Genomic DNA, 23,441 nt, shown 5'->3' with positions numbered 1-23,441 from the left:
GGGTGTTTGGTGTTTTTATAGTTAAAAGGTGAAAACTTAAGAAACATCAAACCTTGGATGGGAAATAATCGTTTGACCTTTAAAAAACGACATTAAATAAATATAATAGTATATTAAAAATTAATAAAATTATATATATAATTAATTATATGTTAGATATTAATTTATTTTTAATTTTTAATTATTTAATCATATAATAACATATTATTATTTTTATATAAAATTATATATAATATTACTAATTTAAAATATTAAAAAAATATTTGTTGAGAGTTAAAAGTATTAGATCCCATTTAGTATCGAATTATTATTTAGGTACGGAGAATGAGTATAATATTTTTATTGATTATGTATATTCTTGAAAATATCTTTTTTGGTAATTTTATGTAAAATAAATATTTAATTTTAAAACAATTAATAATGGGCTGAAGCCTGGAATGACCACTACTCTTGGTTTTGTCCAATAATATCCGTAATGGGCTGTGCTGGCTCAAAAGAGTTCACTAAGGTCCCAAATTGGGCCTCACGTTTAACGGCGTCAATATACAGAGGAGGGAAACGAATTTTTCAAAATTAAAAACTCAGAATCCACGCTATTTTACCGCAATTTCTCGACGCGTTTCACTCTACTCTCTCTCATGGCGATTTCGCCCTAAATCTAATCAATCGAATCCATCAGACCTAGCTTTCGAAATTAGATTGTGGCTCACCGTCATTTTCTCACCTCTTTTCTCCGGAAACTTCTCTTTTTGGCTGGGGTAATGCAGTCTTCGAGTCTATTTTATTACAGTTTTAGTTACTTACAGATTAATTAGACTCTGAATTTATCTTTTAAGTAATGACAATGTTTGTATTTATGGTTATTAGAATTTGGAACTTTGTATTAATTTAGTACAATCAGTCGTTGAAGATATGAGAATTGTGATTTCTATTTTGTTGTGATTCTATTGTTTTGATTGGATGAAAATAGTCATTGTAATTTTTAGGGTGTGTATGTTCGATTTGACTGAATCGATATCTTGAGTTGTGACTAAAGAGTGTAGTTCAGGTGTTTGACGATTTAACTTGTTAGGCGCAAGTGAGTTTTTTTTTTTTTAAATGGATATCGGTTGATTGCTTTATTTTTTTTTTTCTAGTCAAAGTATTGGAGGTGAGGTGCTGTTGGTGGTTTGAAGAGTTTTGAGTGGTTGGATAGCATTGAAGTTGCATTTTTGTTTTTTTTAACATATACTATACGAATGCTATGTGTTTCATTGGTCCTCTTTTGTTCTTTTTTCGCTTCCTTCCTGTCAAAAGGAATACATGAGTTTGTATTATTAAAGGAAATGAAGAAGTATGAGTTTCTGGAATATTACCAGTAAATGCATGGAGTTGATTCTTCTGTTGGTGAGAATAATTTTTGGAGTGTGTGAAGACTTGGGGCAACAATTTATGAATTTCAGTCATCTGAAAACTTGTCATTGCCATTTAGGTTGTAAATTTTAATGCAATCCACCTTTCTGCAATTTTAATAAAACCCCTCTTCTGTATCTTTTCAAATATTTCTTCTTGAATTTACTTCTTTTATGAAGTTTATATGACTTGAAAATACAAGGCAAAACTTAATTATATATGCAATAATCAGTGATAGTAGTAGAGTTGCTACTTGATAGCTGCACTGCTCAATTACAAGTAGCTGCACTTGATTGTTTAACAGTTTTCATTCTAATATTTGAGGTTACAGTATGGCAAAGGTTGCTACTTGTGGTACTTTACCATCAAATTCTCATCAAATTGGTGGAGGTTCCCTCAACATGGGCTCAACAGTGAAAAGGAAGACTCCATCAGAGCTTAGAGTAAGTTTCTAAACTCATGCACTTGTTCTGTTCCATGTCTTGTCTCATTAAAGAAAAAGGACCATTTACTTATGTTGAATTTTTGGTTTTCTCGGATGAAAGCAATCTGAGACATGTAGTATATGTGAATCATTAGGGACTTGATTGTGATGATTTATCTTCTTGGTTCCATCTTCTTTAGGTATATGTGGTGATATATGGATAATAACAAGTTTAAATGATTTTGTTTCTCTTAATATTACCTTAACTGTTTAAATCAAGGTCAATGCTTATCAGCCCTTGTTGATGAATAAGTGATCTATTTATGTATCATAGGTGTCATTTTCTCACCTTTTCATATGAAATGGGAATATCAAAGAGATTTGATTTATATTCATTTTTCTTTCCATGCACCTTGTTTTAAATTGTAGCATCTGTGTTTAATAGTTAGTCTACATTAAGTGCTGCATCTGCCTCTTGTAGTTCTTGTGATGTAGTAAGCTTTTGACATTGCATTTCTTTTAAGTGAAGCTGACTCATCTTTTGGTGAATTTTAGAAAGAAATACTTTTCAACTGTATCTGATTGCAGTTTAGCTCTCAAGATGCTTTGTAAAACATTATGAAAAACTTTATTTGTGGAAAATTTGCATGACAGGGAGAACAGTTGAAGAGGACAAATGTCATAGAGCTTGTAGATGAATCTCTTGCTCCTTTACTTGGTTCTACAAGGTAAAAATTTTACCTACTTTATTTTCTTTTGAGGTTGTCACTTACCCTTTTTTTTTTTGCGATTATTTCTCAGTGCTACTAGTGGAGCGGGTGATGGGCTTAAGAAACCGGATCTATTGCGGAATCCAAGATACATTGACACTCGTATGGATGAAGTGTATCCTGCCAAAAAGTCCAGGTTTAGGATGCTTTCTAAAAAAGAAAATGATAAGGTTCTTATTGATATAACTCTAGACTGTTCTAGTATACCTATCATGTTTTGAACATCTATGTATTTAAATGCAGTTCATATATGCAATATTATTTTATTTACTTGTTCAGTTTTTTTATGTATGGGTAGGGTAATAGTTTGAGCGAGCAGCTTAGCAGCTTAAAGAATCTTTCCACACTTTCAAATATTGCTGCCAAAAGAAGAGACCAGGCTTCATGGTATGCATTCAGTGGAGTGTCACTATGTCATGTTATTTTACTACTATTCCTATTGTAATGTTCTTGTCTTCTATGAATCTACATCATATCTCTTTCCTGTCTTGGTAGTTCTGTTCCTTCTGGAGGTTCAAACAATGGTGAAGTGCAAGCTTGTCAAACAATTGAAAAGTGTAGTCAAAGTATGTTTCGTAGCGTTACTGAACTTTCATTGGGTGGTGAAAGATTATCCAACTTGGCTACTGTTGACATGGTATACTTTTTGTGAGCAATTATCCTTTCCAATTATTTTAATTACTTTCTATTTTCTTTTTAAATTGATCATCAATTACCTTTATAGGATAAAGCGTTAAAAGGCCTGGTTGCATGTGAGCCTGTTTCTGACTTTACTGCTGATTCTTATGGGAGATCTGGCAATAGTTCACCATGTTCAGGAGATTTTCACAGTGAATGCCATATTCCTGGCCTGAAGGCTCCCCTGGATTTGACATTGAAAACTTATATGCGAGTCGTTTTGTCTTCATCTGCAAAAATGTAAGTACGTTGATATTTTGAAGTTTGTCTTTTTTTTAATTTATTGTGGTGCCAGTATTTGAAGGTAAAATTGTTCCTTTGGAATTTATCCAGTTTCTCACGTGGTTGATTTTCTGTCATGTGTATTAGCCTCTTTGTTCAGAAGTAATTAATTTAGTCAGATCATGCATTAATTGGGCCATAGCTCAGGAACTATGGCTAGATACTAGGGGGTTGTTTTTCATGGAGATCCTAACATTTAATTTATGATGTTCTATGGATTTACTTGAGAAAAATAGATTAGAATATGTGTTCTTTATATTTTTCACCCTCCTGAAAACAAATGGAATTGACTTAATTCTTATATGATAAAATATGCTACGAAGATGTCTGTGCTGTATTATATCAAGTTTACTTAATAAGCCTACCTTATTAACATAAAATGCTGGAATTTCTTCCAATAACTTGTTAATTTTCTATTGACATGCTAACGTCTCTCACTGGATTTCCTTATCTTTGATGTTTGTATTGTCAGTTCAAATCCGTATTGGTGAGTTACCCCCTCTGGTTGACAATATTTTACTCTTGATTTTTTTTTTTGTAATTTCAGGATTCATAGGTCAATCATGTGTGGTGTCTACAATGGTTTGCCACAGTTCACATCCCATTCTGGTTGTTCTGAAGATAGAAGCAACATGGGGATAACATTGGCTTCCCAAATCTCAAGTTCGAAGGCCTTGCATTCATGGGTTTACCCTCAGTCTTCCCTGCCACCTTCTCTTATATCTGTATTGACCTCATCAGCAAAAGAGGGAGGTTTGCCCAATATAACCTTTACCCAAACAAGGTTCCCTGCTTCTTCCTTTCTCCTTTTTCAAGTTCTCTAATAAACTTCTTTCTTTTTCATTCAGTGGAAATAGATTTCTTAAGAAAACGACAGGTAGCCTGGGAAGACTCATTTCAAAGTCTGTACTACTTGTTTCGGAAAAATGCTTGCAGTATCTTTTATGGTAAATGAAAGACTCATTTATAGAATATGTTCTTTTGCTTCCCTAATTGGATACCATGTCATACAATTGGAGATTAATATGCTCATTTTCGTTTGTTTCTTTTTTAATAGTGTGTACTTCACATTTTGTGGTGATGTTCATTGGTTCTGAAGGCTTGGGGATAAACAAGCCCTTGTGTAATGCTTACATATCCCAATCAAGTAGAGGCTTGAGGTCGTTGCTGAAAGAGCATGTAAGATGTCCTAGTCTTGCCTCTTTTTTTTTAATATTTCTTATAAGAAATTATAAATGTTATATTATAATAGTAAAAATATGTGAGGGAGCTATAACTGTAGTTCTGTCGACTGCTGATAAGAAATAATTGGAAAAAACTGAGGGGGAAGAATTCTTACAAAGTTGTGGTAAATAAAATCCCTCCCCTGCACAAAAATGGCCTCTGTACAAATTAAACTTACCCTTCTCAACTTAGATGAATTGAAAAAGAATGAATGAGGCTCTTTTGCTATTGAATCCTGAAGAGTAAAGAGAAGCAAAAAGGTAGACTGTTTTGCACAAGGTAATGTTTTATTCTTTTTTTCTCACATATATAAATCCAATTACTTTTCTCTAGCTAAATTACCCTGAAAAATCAAAATTATTGTTGAGTTATGAATTACTTGTGCCTCAACAGTGGCATGCCTTTTATGTGTTTGTTTAGTTAAACTAGTGTTCTGGCAGTTTTTAGGTTGGATGTGGTAAATATATCTATGAGTTATTCAATTATTCTGTGCTTCATCTTTAATGATGTCTGACATTCTCTTTTGGTTGAAAATAATATTCATTAGGATGTTTCTTTCACCATGCCTCTTTGCAAATCTAAGGTTGAACAAGTAACTACAGAAGATCTGGTCGAGCTCTCAGAAATTGAGAAGCATAATTTGGGCCAGGTTAATGCATAAACATTTTGTTATTAGCTGTCTCTTTTTATTAGTAGCAAGAGTTTTCTGCAAAGATATTTATGTGATTTCTGTAAATATTTCCCCACTTTTTAATTTTTTATTTTCATTGGAACTTTCGTTTGATATTAATGCAGACTCGACGGCCAAGTTCTTTGTCTGACATTGATAATACTCCCCAATCTTTGTTGGCCTTCAGCGACAAGAATGTGCATGCTTTATATGATTTTTTATTAAATTATAGGCAAGTATATTGTATTTCTTGGATTATGAAGTTGGTTTGTCAGGAGAATGAGCAGTATTGTCCTCAGATTGTGTGTGATCTTCTCAATTTCTAATCTGTACTATTTGGTCTCTGGATCTCACTTCCTTTCTTCTTGTTGCCTTCAGATCTTTCTTGACACTTTTGACTGCTGTGGATGTTCCTGTATTATATTCACCCGTGCCATTCCAAAATGCTGCTGTTTTGGCCCCAGAGGTTGGTGTTATAAACCTTTACTTTTGGACTCAATCCATAAATTATACATATTTTTAAATTCCAGAAAATTTCAAAATGCTTCACAACTCTTTAGCTGTCGCTATCTCATTTTCTTAGACTATAATTGTTCCTCCTAGAGGTTCCAGCTGTTCATTGTCCTTGGAATTTATAATTGTTTACTCAATTTTCTGTGTCTATGCCGTGACTATATTTATCCATGGTCCTGATATACAGTTATTTTTACCTTAGATGTGTGTATACATATATTTTGCATGATTGTTCAGTTTCCTTGTAAAAATATCAACCCACTAGAGAATAAAATTTGATCCAGTCTAAAAATGTCAGTTCCTTTTTTGGCCTACTGCTAAGAACATTTGAAATATCTGTGTATTTATCCTGTTTTGCAGATTAGCTGCTCAGAGATTTCTAATCCTAAAAGATCTGTCACAAAGGATGGGGAGGCCATGCAAGGATCTTCTGGTTTCTGCTGTAGCATTGAAATTAAGGATGCATATCTTCCGCCATGGATTATCTGCAATATATGTTCATTCATGGGCTCGGAAGGGAAAAACTTTGAGGCGAGGTATCATAAATTGTCTTCAGCTTGTTTGATTCTGTTTTAAGCAGATTATTTTAGAATATTAAATTTATCCTTTAGCAGAATTAGAGCCAATATTCCACAAGTAACAATTCATATCAACAGCTACTTAATACATGTTTTCATCTTTCTGGCATTTCAGCTTTACAACTGAGCGTACCTCAGTTGGCTTGAATGTTGCACTCGGGCCAGTTTGTGAGAAATCTAATGCTCAAGCCACAGAAGACGAAAGCTTGCAGCTAACCAACCCTATTTTTGGTGTTCCCGAAGCTATTGTTACACCTTACTTGCGATCAGGATATTTAAAAAGCTTGAAACATTCCGAGGGTTCATATACAGCTTCTCTATCTCCTGTGTAATGTACTGTTCTGTTTCTAGCAGAGATACAACAATATGAAATTATGTTTATTGAATGATGTCAATGCCAAATTGACTTGTTAATTGAATTTTGTATTTTCAAGAATTATTCAAGCTTTTGTAATGGAGAAATTCGCCATGAAAGAAATTCATTCATTGCAGGATGGTATATAGCAAGTTTCTCAACTTCACAATCTTACCAGTAATCCATACAAGAACAAGTACCGTCTCTAAAATGATGGAACCGGTTCCGGTCTCTCACAATCAACTCTCGATCAAAAACTTTCGAAATAAGCTTTGTAGCTGTGTGACAATCTTCACAAACCCTCAAGTTTTTTACTATCCGAATTGGCATACCAGATTTAGTCTTTGTAATTCCAAATGCAATGGCAAGCTTCTCACTGTGCCTGTAAAGTGAACTTTCTTTTTCCTCTTCATCTACATCAAACAATGCCTCAGCTGTATTCCCTGTATACCCTGCCAATCTTATCTTCTGCACAATCTCCTCCCACATTCTTTCGATGTTTTTGATTTCTGGGTGTGCTTCATCTCCAATGGTAAACTTATGAACTCTTCCTTCTATCTCAATTAGACTATAACCTGGTGGTTTTTTAACTCCTTTCTCCTTCATCATATGCCTCATTTTCTCGGCACTCCCCCACTTGTTTGTTCGCGCATAAATGTTAGCAAGGAGCACATAGTAGCCGCTATGTTCAGGTAGCAACTCGATCAATATCTTTCCTGCTCTTTCTGCAACCTCTGCATTCTTGTGAATCCTGCAAGCTCCAAGCAATGCCCCCCATATTGGGGGATTCGGCTTCACAGGCATATCAAGGACAAACTTCTCTGCTTCAGCTAACCTCCCTGCTCTGCCTAGCAAATCAACCACACATCCATAGTGTTCCAATCTAGGCTCCATTTTATAGTCTCCTTTTATACTGTCAAATATCTCCAAACCTTTCTCTACCAATCCACCATGGCTGCAAGCTGACAAAATTGCAGTAAATGTAATGTCTCTTGGGGCTAAACCCGTCTCCAACATTTCGTTGAAGTACTTGAGAGCTCTCTCCGCATTGCCATGTAATGCAATTCCTGCAATGAGAGCTGTCCAACTTAACGTATCCCTTTCCGTTAGCTCCTCAAATACTGTAATCGCTTTCTCTATACTCCCACATCTTGCATACATGTCAACCAGAGCTGTCCCAAGTATCAAATTTACAGTCAAGTTATGTCGCACTACATAGTTATGAGCTTTTTCTCCTAGCTCAAGAGCACCCAAATGAGCACATGAAGATATCACACTGACCATAACCGTTTCATTAGCTTTAATGCCTTTATCTTGAAGGATTTGAAACAACTCTACAGCTTTATCAAACTGATTGCTTTTCGCATACCCACTGATCATTATACTCCATGTAACCAAATTCTTCTGCGGCATTTTATCAAACAACAGGCGTGCTGAATCAACATCACCGCATTTGTTGTAACCGGCAATCATAGAAGTCCAAGAAATAACATCGAAATAACGCATTCTGCTAAAGATTTTCTTTGCTGACTTTATATCCCCACATGTAGAATACATGTGAACAAGAGAATTTTGCACATAAACATCAGTTTCAAATCCATGCTTAATAATCTGACCATGAGCTTGAATTCCCATATCTTTAGAACCCAATTTAGTACAAGACTTGACTAAAAATGGGAATGTTATATTATCTGGAACCAGGCTTTGGCATTGCAACTGGGAATAAAAACATATGGCCTGGTGTGGATTTTCACTACCAGAAAAGCCCTGAATCAATGCATTATAAATGAACAGATTAGGGTTTTGAATCTGGGTGAAGACACGTAAGGCATATTCTAGTAAACTAGCTTGAAACGCAGGATTTATGCACAAGGCAATCAGGCGACTAGCAGCAAAAACATCGAGTATGATATGGGTTCTTATCATATGGCCATGGATGATCTTTAGATGGGAAAAACAAGAGCAGGATTCTAGCAACGGAAGTTTGGGATTCTTTAGTCTTAGTGCTTCCAAGATTGAACGAGAAACACTCATTGTCTTAAGCTATAACATGTTCTGCAGATTTGAGGACTAAGTTAAGCCTTCTAATTTGGCTTTGGTAAGGTTCTGGTCAGGAAATAGTGAGCTTTTAGTCTGGGGTTTGGCCGCAATATAAGTCCCCAAGCCCTCTCCCAGGCAGGTCAGGCATAGCTGTAGAGCTTATCTAGAAGTTTACTTGCATGTACTAATATACAACAGTAAAGGATTGTGTCCCGCTTGATCATTATTCACAGAGAGATTCAAAATAAATCTTCGTTTGACAGAACATTCTTCGTTCGATGTTACAAGTGTATCTGTAACAAATGTGATGTTTCATGTTACAAATAATCTATACGCTAGTAAGTTTATGCTCTGGTATCATTTGCCAAACATATAATAGGGCAGTGCATATCCACTTGAAAGGAACAGTTGCAGAGTGTCATGGTGTGAAATTTGAATGAATAATTAATATATAAATATCAAAATTGTTAAAAAATTATTCCTCTCTGGGAAGTTGGAGCAACAACAGATTTTAGTAGTCAATATTTGGTGCCATCAGTGTTATGGCTTTCATTGGGATCATCAGAAAGTGAACTTGAAGGCACCCACCTTGGAATCTGATACTGAATCCCAGAAGGAAAACTTTTTCTCTTGAGCCTTTTTGTCCTCCGCTTTTTGCACCAACTGATCAATATCTCCAGGGAAAGAAGTTTCGATAGCATTTTTGAACTTGTCGTGTAAATTTACCCGATCTCTTGTCCCAGATACAAGTTCACTAGCATTGGGTCTTTTAAGAAAATCCAAGACATTCAGCAAATTTCTCCTGCAACAAAGCAAACCATATATTTGAACATAAATATGTGAAAGAAAGATTTGATTAGAAAAATCTCTCACCACCTTCTGCAAAATTCTCAGCCTTATTGAGTTAAAGCATTCATTTCCTTATATTATGACTCAATGACAATGAATCCCAGCAGAACTACAATATTGTAATTACGAACACTCTGCAACAGCCACACGGTAAAGTGTTGACACTTTGCCCAACAGTTTGATAATCACCCACTGCTTTGCTCTTGTTTGTCAAAATTTGAAAACTTTTGGTCAAGTTGGCTGTGAATTTACCACCGTTCTTGCAGAAATAGAACAAGTAAATCACTGATTTACTTTTTATGATTTACAGTACTAATTAGCAACTAAGGATTGTTAACTCTATTGAATGCCTATCTCACCACAAAAGAATCAAAAGAATTATGATAAACCTATTTGTTCTATTCAAATTAAAAGATTATACTATCGAGAAAATCTCAAGGCAAATGTTTAAACATCATAAATTGCAGAGAGAAAGTTAACATATATGAGAATCAAACCTGCTGACATAATTCTGTGTGATAGCTATGGACTCCTCAAGGTTGATTACCAAATGCCACCACCCATTAGGCACAAAGATCACTTCCCCAGCTTTACAAATGCATTCAATTGGTCTCTTCTTCCAATTCTTTGTTGCACCATAGAAGTTCATGAACCACTCTATTATTGAAACAGGGCAAGCAACCTCTGAACCATCCGGGCTTGGGTGCACCCCAGGAGGAACCACATCTGGTGGAAACAAAACCCATTTCTTGGAACCTTTTATGACGGCATTCCAGGCTGATGTTGAATTAGGATCAATGTGGAATGATGAACCAGACCCAGCTGGTCCTATAATAATCCACCTATAATCTGGCCTCTCATTCCCCAAAACACTAAACAAATCCTCCTGAAAAAACACTGGAACCTCATACTCCATGCCTAAAACTGGAACTTTCTCTGCAAATTTTGGATCAAACAAATACAGCGGTCTTTCTTCCCTCACTAAGTCTGAATACCTAAAATAATCCTCAAGCTTCATCTCTACAGGGCCAACCGCAAACTGAACATCACCACACACCTTCACCAAATACTCCCGATCCCATGTGTCTAATGCATCCCAATTATCTAAACAACCTTCTAGCAATACTGGCTTATTTGGTTCTTCAAAATTCAATATAAATTCTTCAACAGACATACCCTTCTTTCTGACAATATTATCCCTCTCAAGCCACTCAGGTTTCATTTCAAGATTAGCACATAACCAACTTTGAAACAAGTAATCAGAATAAAAGTCTCTAACTGTAAAACAACCAGCATGAAAACCATTCCTTTGAGCACCAAATGAAGGGTAACAAGCAGCAATGTAAGTAGATTTCCACAGTCCATTAAACAAAAACTCACCTTTAAGATTATCCAATACAAGATTCCTCCAAAGGGGTTCATGGTTACTAAAAACGTAGAAAGATTTGCTAACAGTAGCTAAAACACCCAAATGGGGTGCATCCAAAAGGCCAAGAATATCAAGAACAAGCTCATCACTAAGCACGTGGAGATTACCTAAGCCAGTGTTCCTTGAGTTGACTGAGCTCGTGCTGAAGAAAAGATTTCCCAATGGTTGAACTCCGTGAGTGTGTGATGAAGCTGAGGACTTGAGGCTAAATCCTCCTTCTTCTTCTTCCGTTTCCTCTTCTTCTGCTACTACTTTTATATCATCATATTCTTGTTTTTCGGAAACAGATTTTTTGTTTTTCCTTTTGGGTCTTTTGTTTTTGTAAATGGCTTTGGATAACAAGCTTCGGCTGAAGCTCAGCATTATTGAGCGTTGCGTTTCGGTTTCAAAGTGGCGCGATGCTGCACACAGTTTTTTCGAGGTTGAAGAAGAAACAAGCTAAAGGATTTTAGGTCTCTGTGTGCGTCTTTGGTCGTAACAGAAACGCGTTTCTGAGAAACGGTTTCTTTTTAATACGTCTCGTATTTAAAAAGTTTATGGGCCTGATAGGACGAACCCATCAACTTTCAGGCCCATATTGATTTGACTTAGGCTGGACCGAGATGGAACCCTTTTGATTTTTCTGATTGAGAATATTAAATGCTTAAAAAATAATGGATGAAGAATAAAAATTCGTCCCTAAGGTTTTCTTTGAGTTCATTTAGTCCTATAAAGACTTAGAAAATTTCTCATCCCCATTATTAATGGAATAAAACTATACACACAAACAAATTATACAAATTTGTTTGTACAAATTAAAGTGACAGCTTGTAATTAGGTGATACGATTATTCACTTTTTCTCTTAATTCAAAATTAATAAATTAGATACTTTTATTTGTACATGTGATACTATTTAAGTTCAACTTACTATAAAAGTAAACATCATTTTTATTTATCCTCACTAAAAAAAAAACAATTAGTAAATTCAAACTCTTCATTTAGTGAATTTATAAATTATTAAATATTGATAATTTGTTTAAAATTTATAAATAAAAATGATGAATTTGACATTCTCGTCGATTTCTGCCCAGGCACATGATTTTCTAACTCCAATTACCTGAATTATATGGTAATAATCTAATCATCATGATTCTAAGACAACTGTTTGTTGAATTTCCCCCAAACTTAAGGTAACAGTATCTGTCCTTTGGAATAGAGTGGACTTGACTTCAGACAAAAGCCAAAGGCATTTTCATAATCTGTCGTGTGTCAAAAGTAAAGTTCTAGATGAAGTTAACAACATGGACAGTCACAATCAATCATTTCAATTGGTTCACCTATTTTATCAGTTTATGGATAAGTCTGCCACTGTTGATTGCTGGTACTACAAATACTGCACTCAAATGAAAGTTCCCAAGTCTTTTTCATCAGAGAACTCCCCAAAACCAGATAAAACATATAACAAATATCACTTCCAGACAAGCACATGACCCAGATTTACTCTACTAGGTCCAAACTCAGCATCTTTTAAGAAGCTCACCACTCACTTCCAATTATCAGTCTAAAACTGCTAAACTTGAATAAATCATATTGGTTATTTAAAATGCAAAAGGGGCCCAGGCTATCAAAGTGTATTGCATACTTGTCAAAGGCTGAAAAAGAGTATACAACCTATATAATTATTAACTGAATGTCAAATACAGGGGAGATCCGAACGAAAATTTCAATCTAATTAGACCTCTCTCAATGTGGTTTGAACATAAATTGTCTTAAGAATGAAAACGATATAATCCTAAGTAGAGAACTTTGGCAAAAGAAAATTAAGATAATAAATCAATTAATAGAGAAATGATGATCAGCTTATAAGAAAGCCCTTAGAGATGAGGAAAAATAGCACTTCATATTGATTGAAATCATACAAGAATCTGCAATGTACAGGGGCAGAGTGTTCGAAGACTTTTTTCCTTCTTCTGATTACCAACAACCTAATGAACAAGCATGCCTACACCATATCCATGTTTTACTAATCAAACAGCAGAATCTTTTCAATCCCAAGAAAATGAAACAAATCAACACTTCACAATACACCCAATTACCAGGCAACCAGGAATCCAGGCAAAAGAATGAGAAAGTCACGGTAACAGTATGACGAAAATCCACATGGCATTCACATTTATGAGCATGGCATTTGCAATTATGAGCATAACCTTCCAATGAAAACAGAAATTTCAGAACCAATTTCACACTTGTATGCTGTGAACACATCTTGACTGCCTCATGTGAGTGCTCTTATCTAGAAGCAAAAGCAAGCCCACATTGTCAGCTGACAACCCAGCTGTATACCTGAAATTACATTAATTTATGATAAATATGAGATCAATCACTGTTGATACACCACAGTATAAAATGTCTATGTTGGATGCAGTTGTGCTTGCAGGAAACACAAGAATTGTACATGCAGTTAAATAGCTCACATAAAAGCATCAATCAACAAATAATAAACTGTCCCATATGATTCTATGATTGCAACATGTACATTTCCACACTTAACGCATCATTTTAAGTTGTTCAAATAGTGGACGTGAATTTTATTTATTTATCTCGTATCAATTTCACCATTGGGAAAACTGCCTAAAATTTTCACCTAACCACTAGGATTTTGGCAGAACAAATAAGAGTTGCATATTGCCATGGAGCCATAAGAATCCTACTCAATAAGTGATAAAAGCCTACAATAAGTTTTGTACGGTTCCTAGGACAGTCATGAAATTCCAAAAGATTTTACATTCTTAATGGAGCATTAAGTGGTTATTTCAAAGATATTGGGAAATATGCTATTACTCATTAGAGAAGAGACAAAAAAGATCATTAAGAAACTTCACTAGCAACTATGACAAGTATTTACTTACTTGCTACGATAACCTTTCCTCCAGAAAACAAAGGATGCGATCCACTGAACATAAAACACAAAAGAGGAAAAAGTTCAAAACAGGATGATCAGGTTATTGAAATAGATCATATTATCAGACCAAGATAAAGGAAACTTTTGTTAGCCACAACATCAATGTATATTTGGTTTATAAAGTTTTCAACAATGTAACTAGAATCACAGAAACATGTCCAGATTTAATACCAAATAAGCACTCGGATAAAGCAAATAAAATGAAAAAAAAAAAATTATGATGTACCAACTAAGAAGATACACCAAAACTGGTTCAAGAGACAGATCTAAGATAAGAAAATGAACTACAATCTAAGAATATACATATTCAGAGAACCAATAAAAGCTGCCAAATATATTAATACTGAGCATAATAACACTTATAAAACCATTTGAGTAGTGAAACACATTTTCTGGTAGGAATCAGCTCTAAGAGTTTTAGATGCCCTAAAGAAGCAAAATAAAAGGATAAAAAAGCATGAGGATACCATTCACTATTGCTGTTTTCCCCAACTTCAAAGCTATCAAAAAGACTCCATTTAATTACAGCTAAATCATGTTTACAAACAACCCTTCTACATTAAAATTCAGTTTGGGAGCACTTGGAAAATTGGAGGTTTAGATGAAGATAAAATTTAAAATTCTATAACATCAGAAAGATTAAGTTCATTAAATGAAAATGCAACATGGTAGAGATCAGTGCACTGGTTTACAACAACATGCACATCAGTGATACGGTTATCCTACAGAAAAGAGGAGAAAGGTTAATGGATATACACGATGTATCTAAAATTACCTTGAAAATTGACATGAAGGAGAAATTTCTATTGACAGATGATTTCCTCACAGGCATTTGCCTTTCAGGGGTCATTTCCATGCACAGATGTTGAGCAATTTCTTTTAATAAGACCATTTGTGCTTTGTCTGTCCGCATTGAAATAATTGCTTGTCTCATTGATTCCCTGTCGGCCTCAAGTGATTGAAGCCTCATGTAGAGCTTATTGACATCTGGATCTTCAGTATAATATCTGTTCAGTGAATCTCTTGGTGAGTTGTCATAGTCCTCACAAACTCCTACACCATTTTTAGGTTCCTTAAAACTATTATATTTTACTCCATTGTTGACAGAATCAATGGTATAAACTCTGTCACTCATTTCATCACAAAATTCAACAGCAGTATCCATTTTTCTCAAACTAGAATAATCCTCTGTTTGTTCCATCTTCTTGACATAACTTTTAAACCTAGGAGATTCTGTGACAGAATCTGAACCTGTTTCTTTAAACATTCCCATGTATGAACTTGAACTATCATTAGAGAACCTCCTACTGTGTTTTTGGGGCCTGGGAGACTGGCCAATAATCACCTTCTCTAAATTCTTCCCACTGGAAAAATTCCCATCCAGATGGCTGTTTCCAGGACTCCTCTCCATTTGATGAATCCTAAATTCTAAATTCTTCAATCGACTTTGAGCACAAGGGGTCTCACCATATGGATATTTTTCATTCTGGCCACGAGGGGTCTCACCATATGGATATTTTTCAATATCTACACTGTCATTATCATCCTCCAAGGGAGTATAATTCTCATTCAAGTTGCACTTCAACGGTGGGTAATCAAACACAGGAAGATCAAATTGGGTATCAGCACTTTCCACCATGTTTGGATTATGACTAGGTCCATGTTTGTCACCATCAGCCTCAGCCTCCGTAAGCCCATAACTCATCATCCTATGCCTATAAGCCTGCACTTCACAAGTTAAGGCTTGAATGGCCTGCTCTCTCTTGTACAATAAATCCTCCAAGGCGAAAAGCTCTTGTTGGTCATGTGACATTTTCTCTTCTGCAAATCGCTTGAACTGCCTTGCCTCCATTTGAACTTCTGCCTTCTCCCTTTGCAACTTCAATATCATGGACATGGCCTCATTTGCAGCGGAAGATGAGGCATTTCTCTCCTCTTCCAACTCCACATACAAATCTTGTATGGTTTGCTGTTGGCTAGCAACAGTTTCACGCAAGGCAGTGCACTCATTCTCAATCTGCACACGAGGATTTGAATCTACAGCCAAACCAGGTACAAAGAACATATTTCCACCCTCAAACTCATCGTACTTCCTTTTTACAGACCGAAGCCAAGTCCCAGAGGAACTACTTATTGAAGCACAGCTACACCCACAATTACAACATTTCACCGCATCCCTAGAAGGTGAAATTACTTCTAAATCCATTACTCAATACTGCACATACAAACTAAAACGATTCAGGATACAATCTTCATTAAAAAGTTTCTACGGAGTTCAAATCCTCTCTCTCGGGTCTACAGATCCATTAATGACAAATCCTCCCATTCCTCAACACCACTCAACAGCTATTCTTCCCCTCAGATAAACAATTTCACACCAAATTCCTATAAAGGCAACAAAATATCCAAAATTAAACATAAAAATTCCACCTTTGAGGTAAACAAGGTGAAAATCAACTAACTTCCGACATTGTAAAGCATTTCAATTCTTCCAATTAAGAGACAAGTAAACACAATAAATTCCCCCCAATCTTTAACGTAAAAACAAATAATAAACAAAAATTAAACCTTCAAACACAATTTTCCCGGGAAAATAACTTTCCACGCCATGATTTTCCCTCAAAAGAAACGCTAAATTTACCTTCACCACACAGAAAGACAGAAACCGTGTTACCTCAAAGAAGCAGAAGCAGAGCTAGGTGAACGCTAAATATCCCCGGGAAAGGAACAAAGAAAAATCTTTTTCTTGAAGAAAATGTCAAAATTTAGCATCGAGAAAGAAACGCAGTGGGAAAATGTTATGGTGAGTGAAGGAGAAATAGAAAATATGCCGAGAAGGGTGTTTGGAGGGAAGGAAAATGGATTTGAAACCCTACAATTTTTCTTTTTTTCTTTTCAGTTTCGCGATTCTGTTGTGCTGTGTTGTGTTCGTTTTGTTTTGTATTTTATCTTGCTCAAAGTGAATATGGTGAAGACATTTTTAAAAAAAAAAAAATCAAAGCGAAAATGATTTGGAGAGAGCGAAAGTCGGAATTATTATTAATTAATCATTAAATTTTTTACCTTTATTTTATTTTATAATACTTTATTAATAAATTAATAATTGAATCTTGTCTTCACTTGGCAAATGTCTGTACTCCTGATTCACATCGTAATTATAAGTACACATTTCCTGATTTATATATATATATTTAAAAATAATAATATATATTTATTTTAAATATTATAAATAATATATATTTTATAATATAATTAAATATTAATTTATTTTAAATTTTAAATTATTTAATTATATAATAATACATATAAATATATATTTATTTAAATATTTAAGATAAATGTGATTAGGACAATTAGAATTTTAATATTTAATTTATGTTTGAAAAATCAAAATTATTAATGTTGGGATCAGTAAAATAATAATTAATAACAAAATAGTTTTGTTATAATAATATTTTGATTATCTCAATAATTTATTAATTTGATTATTATTTTTATATTAAGTATTAAAAGATTATTAAATTAATATTAATTTTGTTATAATTTTTATTTTTATTAAAATTTTCAGATAATTCAAAAATTAAAATCATTTTATGGTTGATGTAAAATATGTCACATGTAATTAATTGTTTTTATGATAAAAATCCAATAAGAAGATTTGTATCATTATATTATATGAGTATTAATAGTGTATTTTATATTTGTTTGAAAGTATGGAAAATGAGATTGGATTTACAATTTTAAAAAAAAAAAAATTTAAGGTATTATTGATCATTCTCTTAGCTTTTTAATTACAATAGAATTATCCACTTAATTAAGAAATTTAATTACTTGCCACTGATTCATTAATGCAAAATTTAAAATTTTGCTTGCCAATAATTGCCATAATTCATTAACGCAAAATTTTGAAGGGAGAATGACCCGAATTATCCCTAATTGAATGGTGGTGTCGTATAACTGTGTGTTTTTAGTTTCGATTAGTAGTGAACGTATAAATAAAATATAAAAACTATCATTTTTCTATGGTAAGACAAAATCTCTCCTCCTCGTTCTCATCTTTATTTTTCTAGTTTTAACGGATTGTTGGAGGGAGATATGAAAAGAGAGAGATTGTTACTAGAGGGAGAGACGATCGAAGATAACGTTAGAGAAACGATCAAAGATTGAAAAATAAATCTTAGGAGAAAATATGTTAGTTTTTATGGTTTATAAAAAAAATGAGATAAAATTTTAATTTATTTTTAATATTATAAATAAAATGATAATTATTTTTAGGGTTAGATTTGAGTCAAGCTGAGCTCGAGCTCGTGAAAACTAAGCTCAAACTCGGTTCAAATTTAGTTCGATTTATTTTTTGTTATTAAAACAACTTTATTTTAATACATATTAATCAAAATGACATCATTTTATATCAAAATTTTTAATACACTATATCTTGGGTGCGAATGAGCGTTTTGGCATTTTGTAAATTTTAAAAGTTACAAAGAAAGCTCAAATAAAGTCAAAATAGGCCCAAATCCTGAAAACTTTTCTTGAACTAGGTATTTTTGCGGCTTGAAAAGAAAAAGAATTATCACAAGCGATTGTTTAATATTATTACAAGGATTTTTTTGTCTTTTCACTTTAAAATGTAAGGAAATTTATTAATTTTTATATATAAAATTGTTATATATATAATATCAATAAAACTATATGTACCAACTTTGTGTACATAAATACGTACATATTTATATGTGTTATCATATGATTAGATGATTTTGAATTAAGAATAAAACAATACCCAATTATATGATGACATATATGAGTGTGTATATATTTGTGTACCCAAAGTGGATACATATAGTATTACTCATATAATATTACTCATATCTAATAAAATAAGCCAATGTATGTCATTTTACATTTGTTAGATACCATTTTTCAAAAGTGGAAACAATTTAAAACTTAAACAAAATAAAAGTTTATTATTTATAGTAAAATAATTATTACTTATCTTAAGCGGGTAGTCATATTTTTATCTGTAGTGATAATATTATTTTGGCCCTGGGAACAAGTTGGCACCTATTTGAGAGTCATAAAAACTATGGGGGGTACATTGTGATTCAAATAAGGGCATAGGCCGGGGGAGTAAGTTGTGATGCCCTCCAGTTGGGCGGGCAAATGATTTTAGGGAGCATGAAAATATTGTAGAGTTTACCCCTAGCTAGTTTTAGAATATAAAAAAATATATATATTTAATTTGTATTATTAAATAATTTTAAATTAAAAATAAAATAATATCTAATTATATAATATATGAATATTAATTAATTTGTATAATTAAATTAAGTATACATAATATTGTTAGATGGAAAAATAAATAATTATTATAAAAATTGGATATAAAATAGTTTTTTTAATGTGGCTAAAATTATTGCTCCACAATAGGTTTCTTATGTTTTTAATTTTAGGGAAATTTTAAAAACTAGGCAAAATTAAAGGGGTCTAAGCGAAATTGTCCAAAAAATTCAGGTTTAAGCAAAAATGCCCAGGTTTTGTGAAATGACGAAACTGCCCCATATATAAACACAGCAAATTTTCACTGTACAATTCAAAGAAAATTCGAATTTTTTCCACATCCCACGGCAATCCCACGGCGAACGTCATTTCCGTCGATTTTCTTGCTTTCCGGCAACCGAAAATGGAAAATAATGTTATCACATCTCCTGTAATCTTGTTTGGATCAAGTTATTGCTCATATTATTGCGATTTGATTGAGAATTTTGGGTTTGAAATTTTAGGGTTTACGGTTTGAATAATGCTTAAAATGTTTCAATTTTTGGTTGTTTTTGTTGAATTGATTGAGGGGTTTTATGTTATACAATGTGTAGATTTGATTTATATGAAAATCGGAGGTCGAAACGACAAAAAATTGGCCGAAATTGGCTGCCGAATGGATCGGCAGTCTGCCGTGGGAACGGAATTTCCCACGGCAGGACGAATTCTCCCACGGCAGCTGAATGAACAATGGGTTGTGAGGGGGTAAACTGGCTTTTTTAAAACATTGGGGTGTCGGGGAAATCCTTATCCCACGTTGGGTTTTTGTGAAATTTCGCACGTTGTCGTGGGAAAAGCAAAATTACGAAACTGCCCCCCTTTATATACAAAGCAAAATTTCCCACGGCAGGTTCTGATTTCACTGTTCATTTCCACGAAAAATCGCAAAATTTCCTCCTCCCACGTCAATCCCACGGTGAAGGTCATTTCCGTCGATTTTGAAGCTTCCCGGCAACCGCAAATGACAAAGAAGGTTAGTATATCTCCCGTAATCTTGTTTGGAACAATTTATTGCTGATATAATTGAGATTTGATTGAGAATTTTGGGTTTGAAATTCTAGGGTTTACGCTTTGAATATTGCTCAAAATGTTTGGATTTTTGGTTGTTTTTGTTGAATTGATTGAGGGGTTTTATGTTATACAATGTGTAGATTTGATTTATGCAAAAATCGGAGGTCAAAACGACCAAAAATTGGCCGAAATTGGCTGAAACTTGGATCGGCAGTCTGCCGTGGGAACGGAGTTTCCCACGGCAGAACGAAATTTCCCACGGCAGCGTCATTTTCAAACTTAGTTGGGGGGTAAATTGGGTTTTTTAAAATCTTGGAGAGCTGGATGAGATTCATTACAACAAAGGGGGTTTTATGGAAATTTTTGATATAACATTGGACCTTTTTAATTAAAGAATTTTCATTAGGGGTTAAATTGAGATTTTTCTGATCCACGGTTTCTGATCGTGTAGTTTTCGAATTTTATATCCGTTTTTTCTGTTTTAGGTTTTTCTATATGTATTTTTCAAATTTCAAATTCGAGTTTTCAAATTTTGGTGTTTTTTGACACAACTTACGATGTAACGACGTTATTTCAGTTTCGTTTTTCCGAATTCGAATTTCAGTTCCGTTTTTTTGGATTTCACCATTTTAGGTTATATCGATTCGTATTTTCACGATATCCGAATGATTTTCCAAGTATCATCACTTTAAAGTATTTCAACGTATAGAATTCGAATTTCAGTTCCGTTTTTTCGGATTTCACCATTTTAGGTTATATCGATTCGTATTTTCACGATTTCCGCATGAATTTTCGAGTATTGTCACTTTGAGGTATTTCAACGTATCGAATTCGAATTGTAACTCCGTTTTTTCGAAATTCACCATTTCAGAATATATCGAATCGTATTTTCATGATCTCCGAACGATTTTTCAATTATCGTCACTTTAAGGTATTTCAACGTTTAGAATTCGAATTTCAGTTCTGTTTTTTCGATATTCACCATTTTAGGATATATCGATTCGTATTTTCATGATTTCCGAATGATTTTCTGAGTATCGTCACTTTAAAGTATTTCAACGTATAGAATTCGAATTTCAGTTCCGTTTTTTCGGATTTCACCATTTTAGGTTATATCGATTCGTATTTTCACGATTTCTGAATAATTTTCTGAGTATCGTCACTTTAAGGTATTTCAACGTATCGAATTCGAATTGCAACTCCATTTTTTCGAATTTCACAATTTCAGGATATATCGAATCGTATTTTCATGATCTCCGAACGATTTTTCAATTATCGTCACTTTAAGGTATTTCAACGTATAGAATTCGAATTTCAGTTCTGTTTTTTCGGATTTCACCATTTTAGGTTATATCGATTCGTATTTTCACGATATCTGAATGATTTTCTGAGTATCGTCAGTTTAAGGTATTTCAACGTATAGAATTCGAATTTCATTTCCGTTTTTTTAAATTTAACCATTTTAGGATATATCGATTCGTATTTTCATGATTTTCGAATGAATTTCTGAGTATCGTCACTTTGAGGTATTTCAACGTATCGAATTCGAATTGCAACTCCGTTTTTTCGAATTTCATCATTTCAAGATATATCGAATCGTATTTTCATGATCACTGAACGATTTTTCAATTATCGTCACTTTAAGGTATTTCAACGTTTAGAATTCGAATTTCAGTTCCGTTTTTTCGAAATTCACTATTTTAGAATATATCGATTCGTATTTTCATGATTTCTGAATGATTTTCTGAGTATCGTCACTTTAAGGTATTTTAACGTATGGAATTCGAATTGTAACTCCGTTTTTTCGAATTTCACCATTTCAGGATATATCGAGTCGTATTTTCGTGATCTCCGAACGATTTTTTAATTATCGTCACTTTAAGGTATTTCAACGTATAGAATTCGAATTTCAGTTTCGTTTTTTCAGATTTCACCATTTTAGGTTATATCGATTCGTATTTTTACGATATCCGAATGATTTTCTGAGTAACATTCTACTTTTTTGATTGTTAACATTCTACAAATGTTGAACGTATAGAACTCGAATTTTTGTTCTTATTTGTTAAGTTTTGTCATTTCCTTTTTAATTATTTGGTATTTCTCATCTTTATATGTTTTTTTCACTAATACATTTGTTTACATATTTATTTTTGTGAATATCTAACAAATTTTGTGTCTACAGTGTTATAATTCTGACAACTATTATTACATTCGCACAGGAGAGGGACGAGGATATCCCACCGACATCCCCCGTTGATACCGTAATACCATCCCGTCACCCACATGAGGTCTGTATGATGTTTGAAATTTATATTTATTGTTAAATGTCATTATTATATTATAGTATTGTTATATATGAAATATCACTAATTAAGTTATTATTACTAATATGTTAGGGTAGTCACCCGGAGGACGCACCGGTTAGTCCTTCTGTTGCATCGATCGAGGGTTCTCTCCAAACACCTTCCCCGAAAGTTCAGGTTAACTTTATTTTTAAATTGTCATTGATTGATCTGTCTTTTCAATTATATTATTTATTTAATGATGTTTTGACTGTTTTTCAGGACGAGCGATTATGGTTACTTGCTGATATCCCGAGCTCGACCAAAAAAATTATGGATATTGGTTCACAGGAGGAGGACTTCCAGGAGGACGATTTTGAGGCCATCCCTATTGAGGTCTACCTCTATGCGTCGACGATTAGCGACACAGTTGTATTTTCATTGTATCGAGTAGCTCACGGATGTATATTTATCATTATTTCTATGTTTAGATGTATATATTTATTGTATTTTCATATGTATATGATATACTTTATTTGTAGTTATATATGAATGTGTATCGTATTTGAGTTCATTTTTTAAATAATCTTGTCATGAAAAAACAATAAAATCCTTATCTAAAAGTTAAAATTCGAATTCTAAAAGTTAAAATTCAAATTCTAAAAGTTGAAATACCCTAGAACGGA

General features: G+C 33.6%; 4 protein-coding genes across 6 annotated transcripts; 1 reads left to right on the top strand and 3 right to left on the bottom strand.

Annotated features, from left to right (window-relative positions):
• The first annotated feature begins 597 nt into the window (after positions 1-597).
• On the top strand, positions 598-7,025 carry LOC123223775 (protein downstream neighbor of son homolog). Its single transcript, XM_044647137.1, has 15 exons — positions 598-758; positions 1,724-1,835; positions 2,471-2,544; positions 2,618-2,756; positions 2,885-2,973; positions 3,082-3,223; positions 3,311-3,504; positions 4,094-4,299; positions 4,395-4,493; positions 4,604-4,725; positions 5,318-5,419; positions 5,566-5,672; positions 5,819-5,906; positions 6,314-6,489; positions 6,647-7,025. Exons 2-15 carry the CDS (start codon positions 1,725-1,727, stop codon positions 6,861-6,863), a joined length of 1,866 nt encoding a protein of 621 aa, XP_044503072.1. The 5' UTR covers positions 598-758; position 1,724; the 3' UTR covers positions 6,864-7,025.
• On the bottom strand, positions 6,994-9,201 carry LOC123223784 (pentatricopeptide repeat-containing protein At5g06540). The gene has a single exon (XM_044647148.1). The coding sequence runs from the start codon at positions 8,918-8,920 to the stop codon at positions 7,058-7,060; it is 1,863 nt and encodes a 620-aa protein (XP_044503083.1). The 5' UTR covers positions 8,921-9,201; the 3' UTR covers positions 6,994-7,057.
• A 146-nt stretch (positions 9,202-9,347) lies between these two features.
• LOC123223791 (F-box protein At5g06550) lies at positions 9,348-11,716 on the bottom strand. Its single transcript, XM_044647160.1, has 2 exons — positions 10,273-11,716; positions 9,348-9,728 (listed from the first exon to the last, which is right to left on the bottom strand). Exons 1-2 carry the CDS (start codon positions 11,565-11,567, stop codon positions 9,488-9,490), a joined length of 1,536 nt encoding a protein of 511 aa, XP_044503095.1. The 5' UTR covers positions 11,568-11,716; the 3' UTR covers positions 9,348-9,487.
• Positions 11,717-13,065: 1,349 nt separating this feature from the next.
• LOC123225901 (myosin-binding protein 7-like) lies at positions 13,066-17,128 on the bottom strand. Of its 3 annotated transcripts, XM_044650260.1 has the most exons (5): positions 16,821-17,128; positions 15,653-16,531; positions 14,922-15,613; positions 14,094-14,137; positions 13,066-13,527 (listed from the first exon to the last, which is right to left on the bottom strand). In XM_044650260.1, exons 2-5 carry the CDS (start codon positions 16,350-16,352, stop codon positions 13,425-13,427), a joined length of 1,539 nt encoding a protein of 512 aa, XP_044506195.1. In that variant the 5' UTR covers positions 16,353-16,531; positions 16,821-17,128; the 3' UTR covers positions 13,066-13,424. The 3 variants fall into 3 exon arrangements, with proteins under 3 accessions (XP_044506195.1, XP_044506173.1, XP_044506184.1); XM_044650238.1 differs by having other exon boundaries at positions 14,922-16,531; XM_044650249.1 differs by having other exon boundaries at positions 14,922-17,128.
• Between the last annotated feature and the right edge of the window lie 6,313 nt (positions 17,129-23,441).

Source organism: Mangifera indica, chromosome 1 (assembly GCF_011075055.1).
Source record: "Mangifera indica cultivar Alphonso chromosome 1, CATAS_Mindica_2.1, whole genome shotgun sequence".
Lineage (NCBI taxonomy): Eukaryota > Viridiplantae > Streptophyta > Magnoliopsida > Sapindales > Anacardiaceae > Mangifera > Mangifera indica.
This window is presented reverse-complemented; position numbering and strand designations above follow the sequence as displayed.

What these genes read in the sequence shown, in the direction of transcription:
- LOC123223775 (XM_044647137.1), top strand. Translation starts at nt 1,725, where the DNA reads ATGGCAAAGGTTGCTACTTGTGGTACTTTACCATCAAATTCTCATCAA. An exon ending in GATTTTTTATTAAATTATAG is followed by an intron (nt 5,673 to 5,818) that starts GCAAGTATATTG and finishes TGTTGCCTTCAG; the next exon opens with ATCTTTCTTGACACTTTTGA. An exon ending in CTGCTGTTTTGGCCCCAGAG is followed by an intron (nt 5,907 to 6,313) that starts GTTGGTGTTATA and finishes CCTGTTTTGCAG; the next exon opens with ATTAGCTGCTCAGAGATTTC.
- LOC123223784 (XM_044647148.1), bottom strand. Translation starts at nt 8,920, where the DNA reads ATGAGTGTTTCTCGTTCAATCTTGGAAGCACTAAGACTAAAGAATCCC.
- LOC123225901 (XM_044650249.1), bottom strand. Translation starts at nt 16,352, where the DNA reads ATGGATTTAGAAGTAATTTCACCTTCTAGGGATGCGGTGAAATGTTGT. An exon ending in CCTTCATGTCAATTTTCAAG is followed by an intron (nt 14,138 to 14,921) that starts GTAATTTTAGAT and finishes TTTTATGTTCAG; the next exon opens with TGGATCGCATCCTTTGTTTT. An exon ending in AGGAAAGGTTATCGTAGCAA is followed by an intron (nt 13,528 to 14,093) that starts GTAAGTAAATAC and finishes ATGTAATTTCAG; the next exon opens with GTATACAGCTGGGTTGTCAG.
- LOC123223791 (XM_044647160.1), bottom strand. Translation starts at nt 11,567, where the DNA reads ATGCTGAGCTTCAGCCGAAGCTTGTTATCCAAAGCCATTTACAAAAAC. An exon ending in ACACAGAATTATGTCAGCAG is followed by an intron (nt 9,729 to 10,272) that starts GTTTGATTCTCA and finishes GCTTTGTTGCAG; the next exon opens with GAGAAATTTGCTGAATGTCT.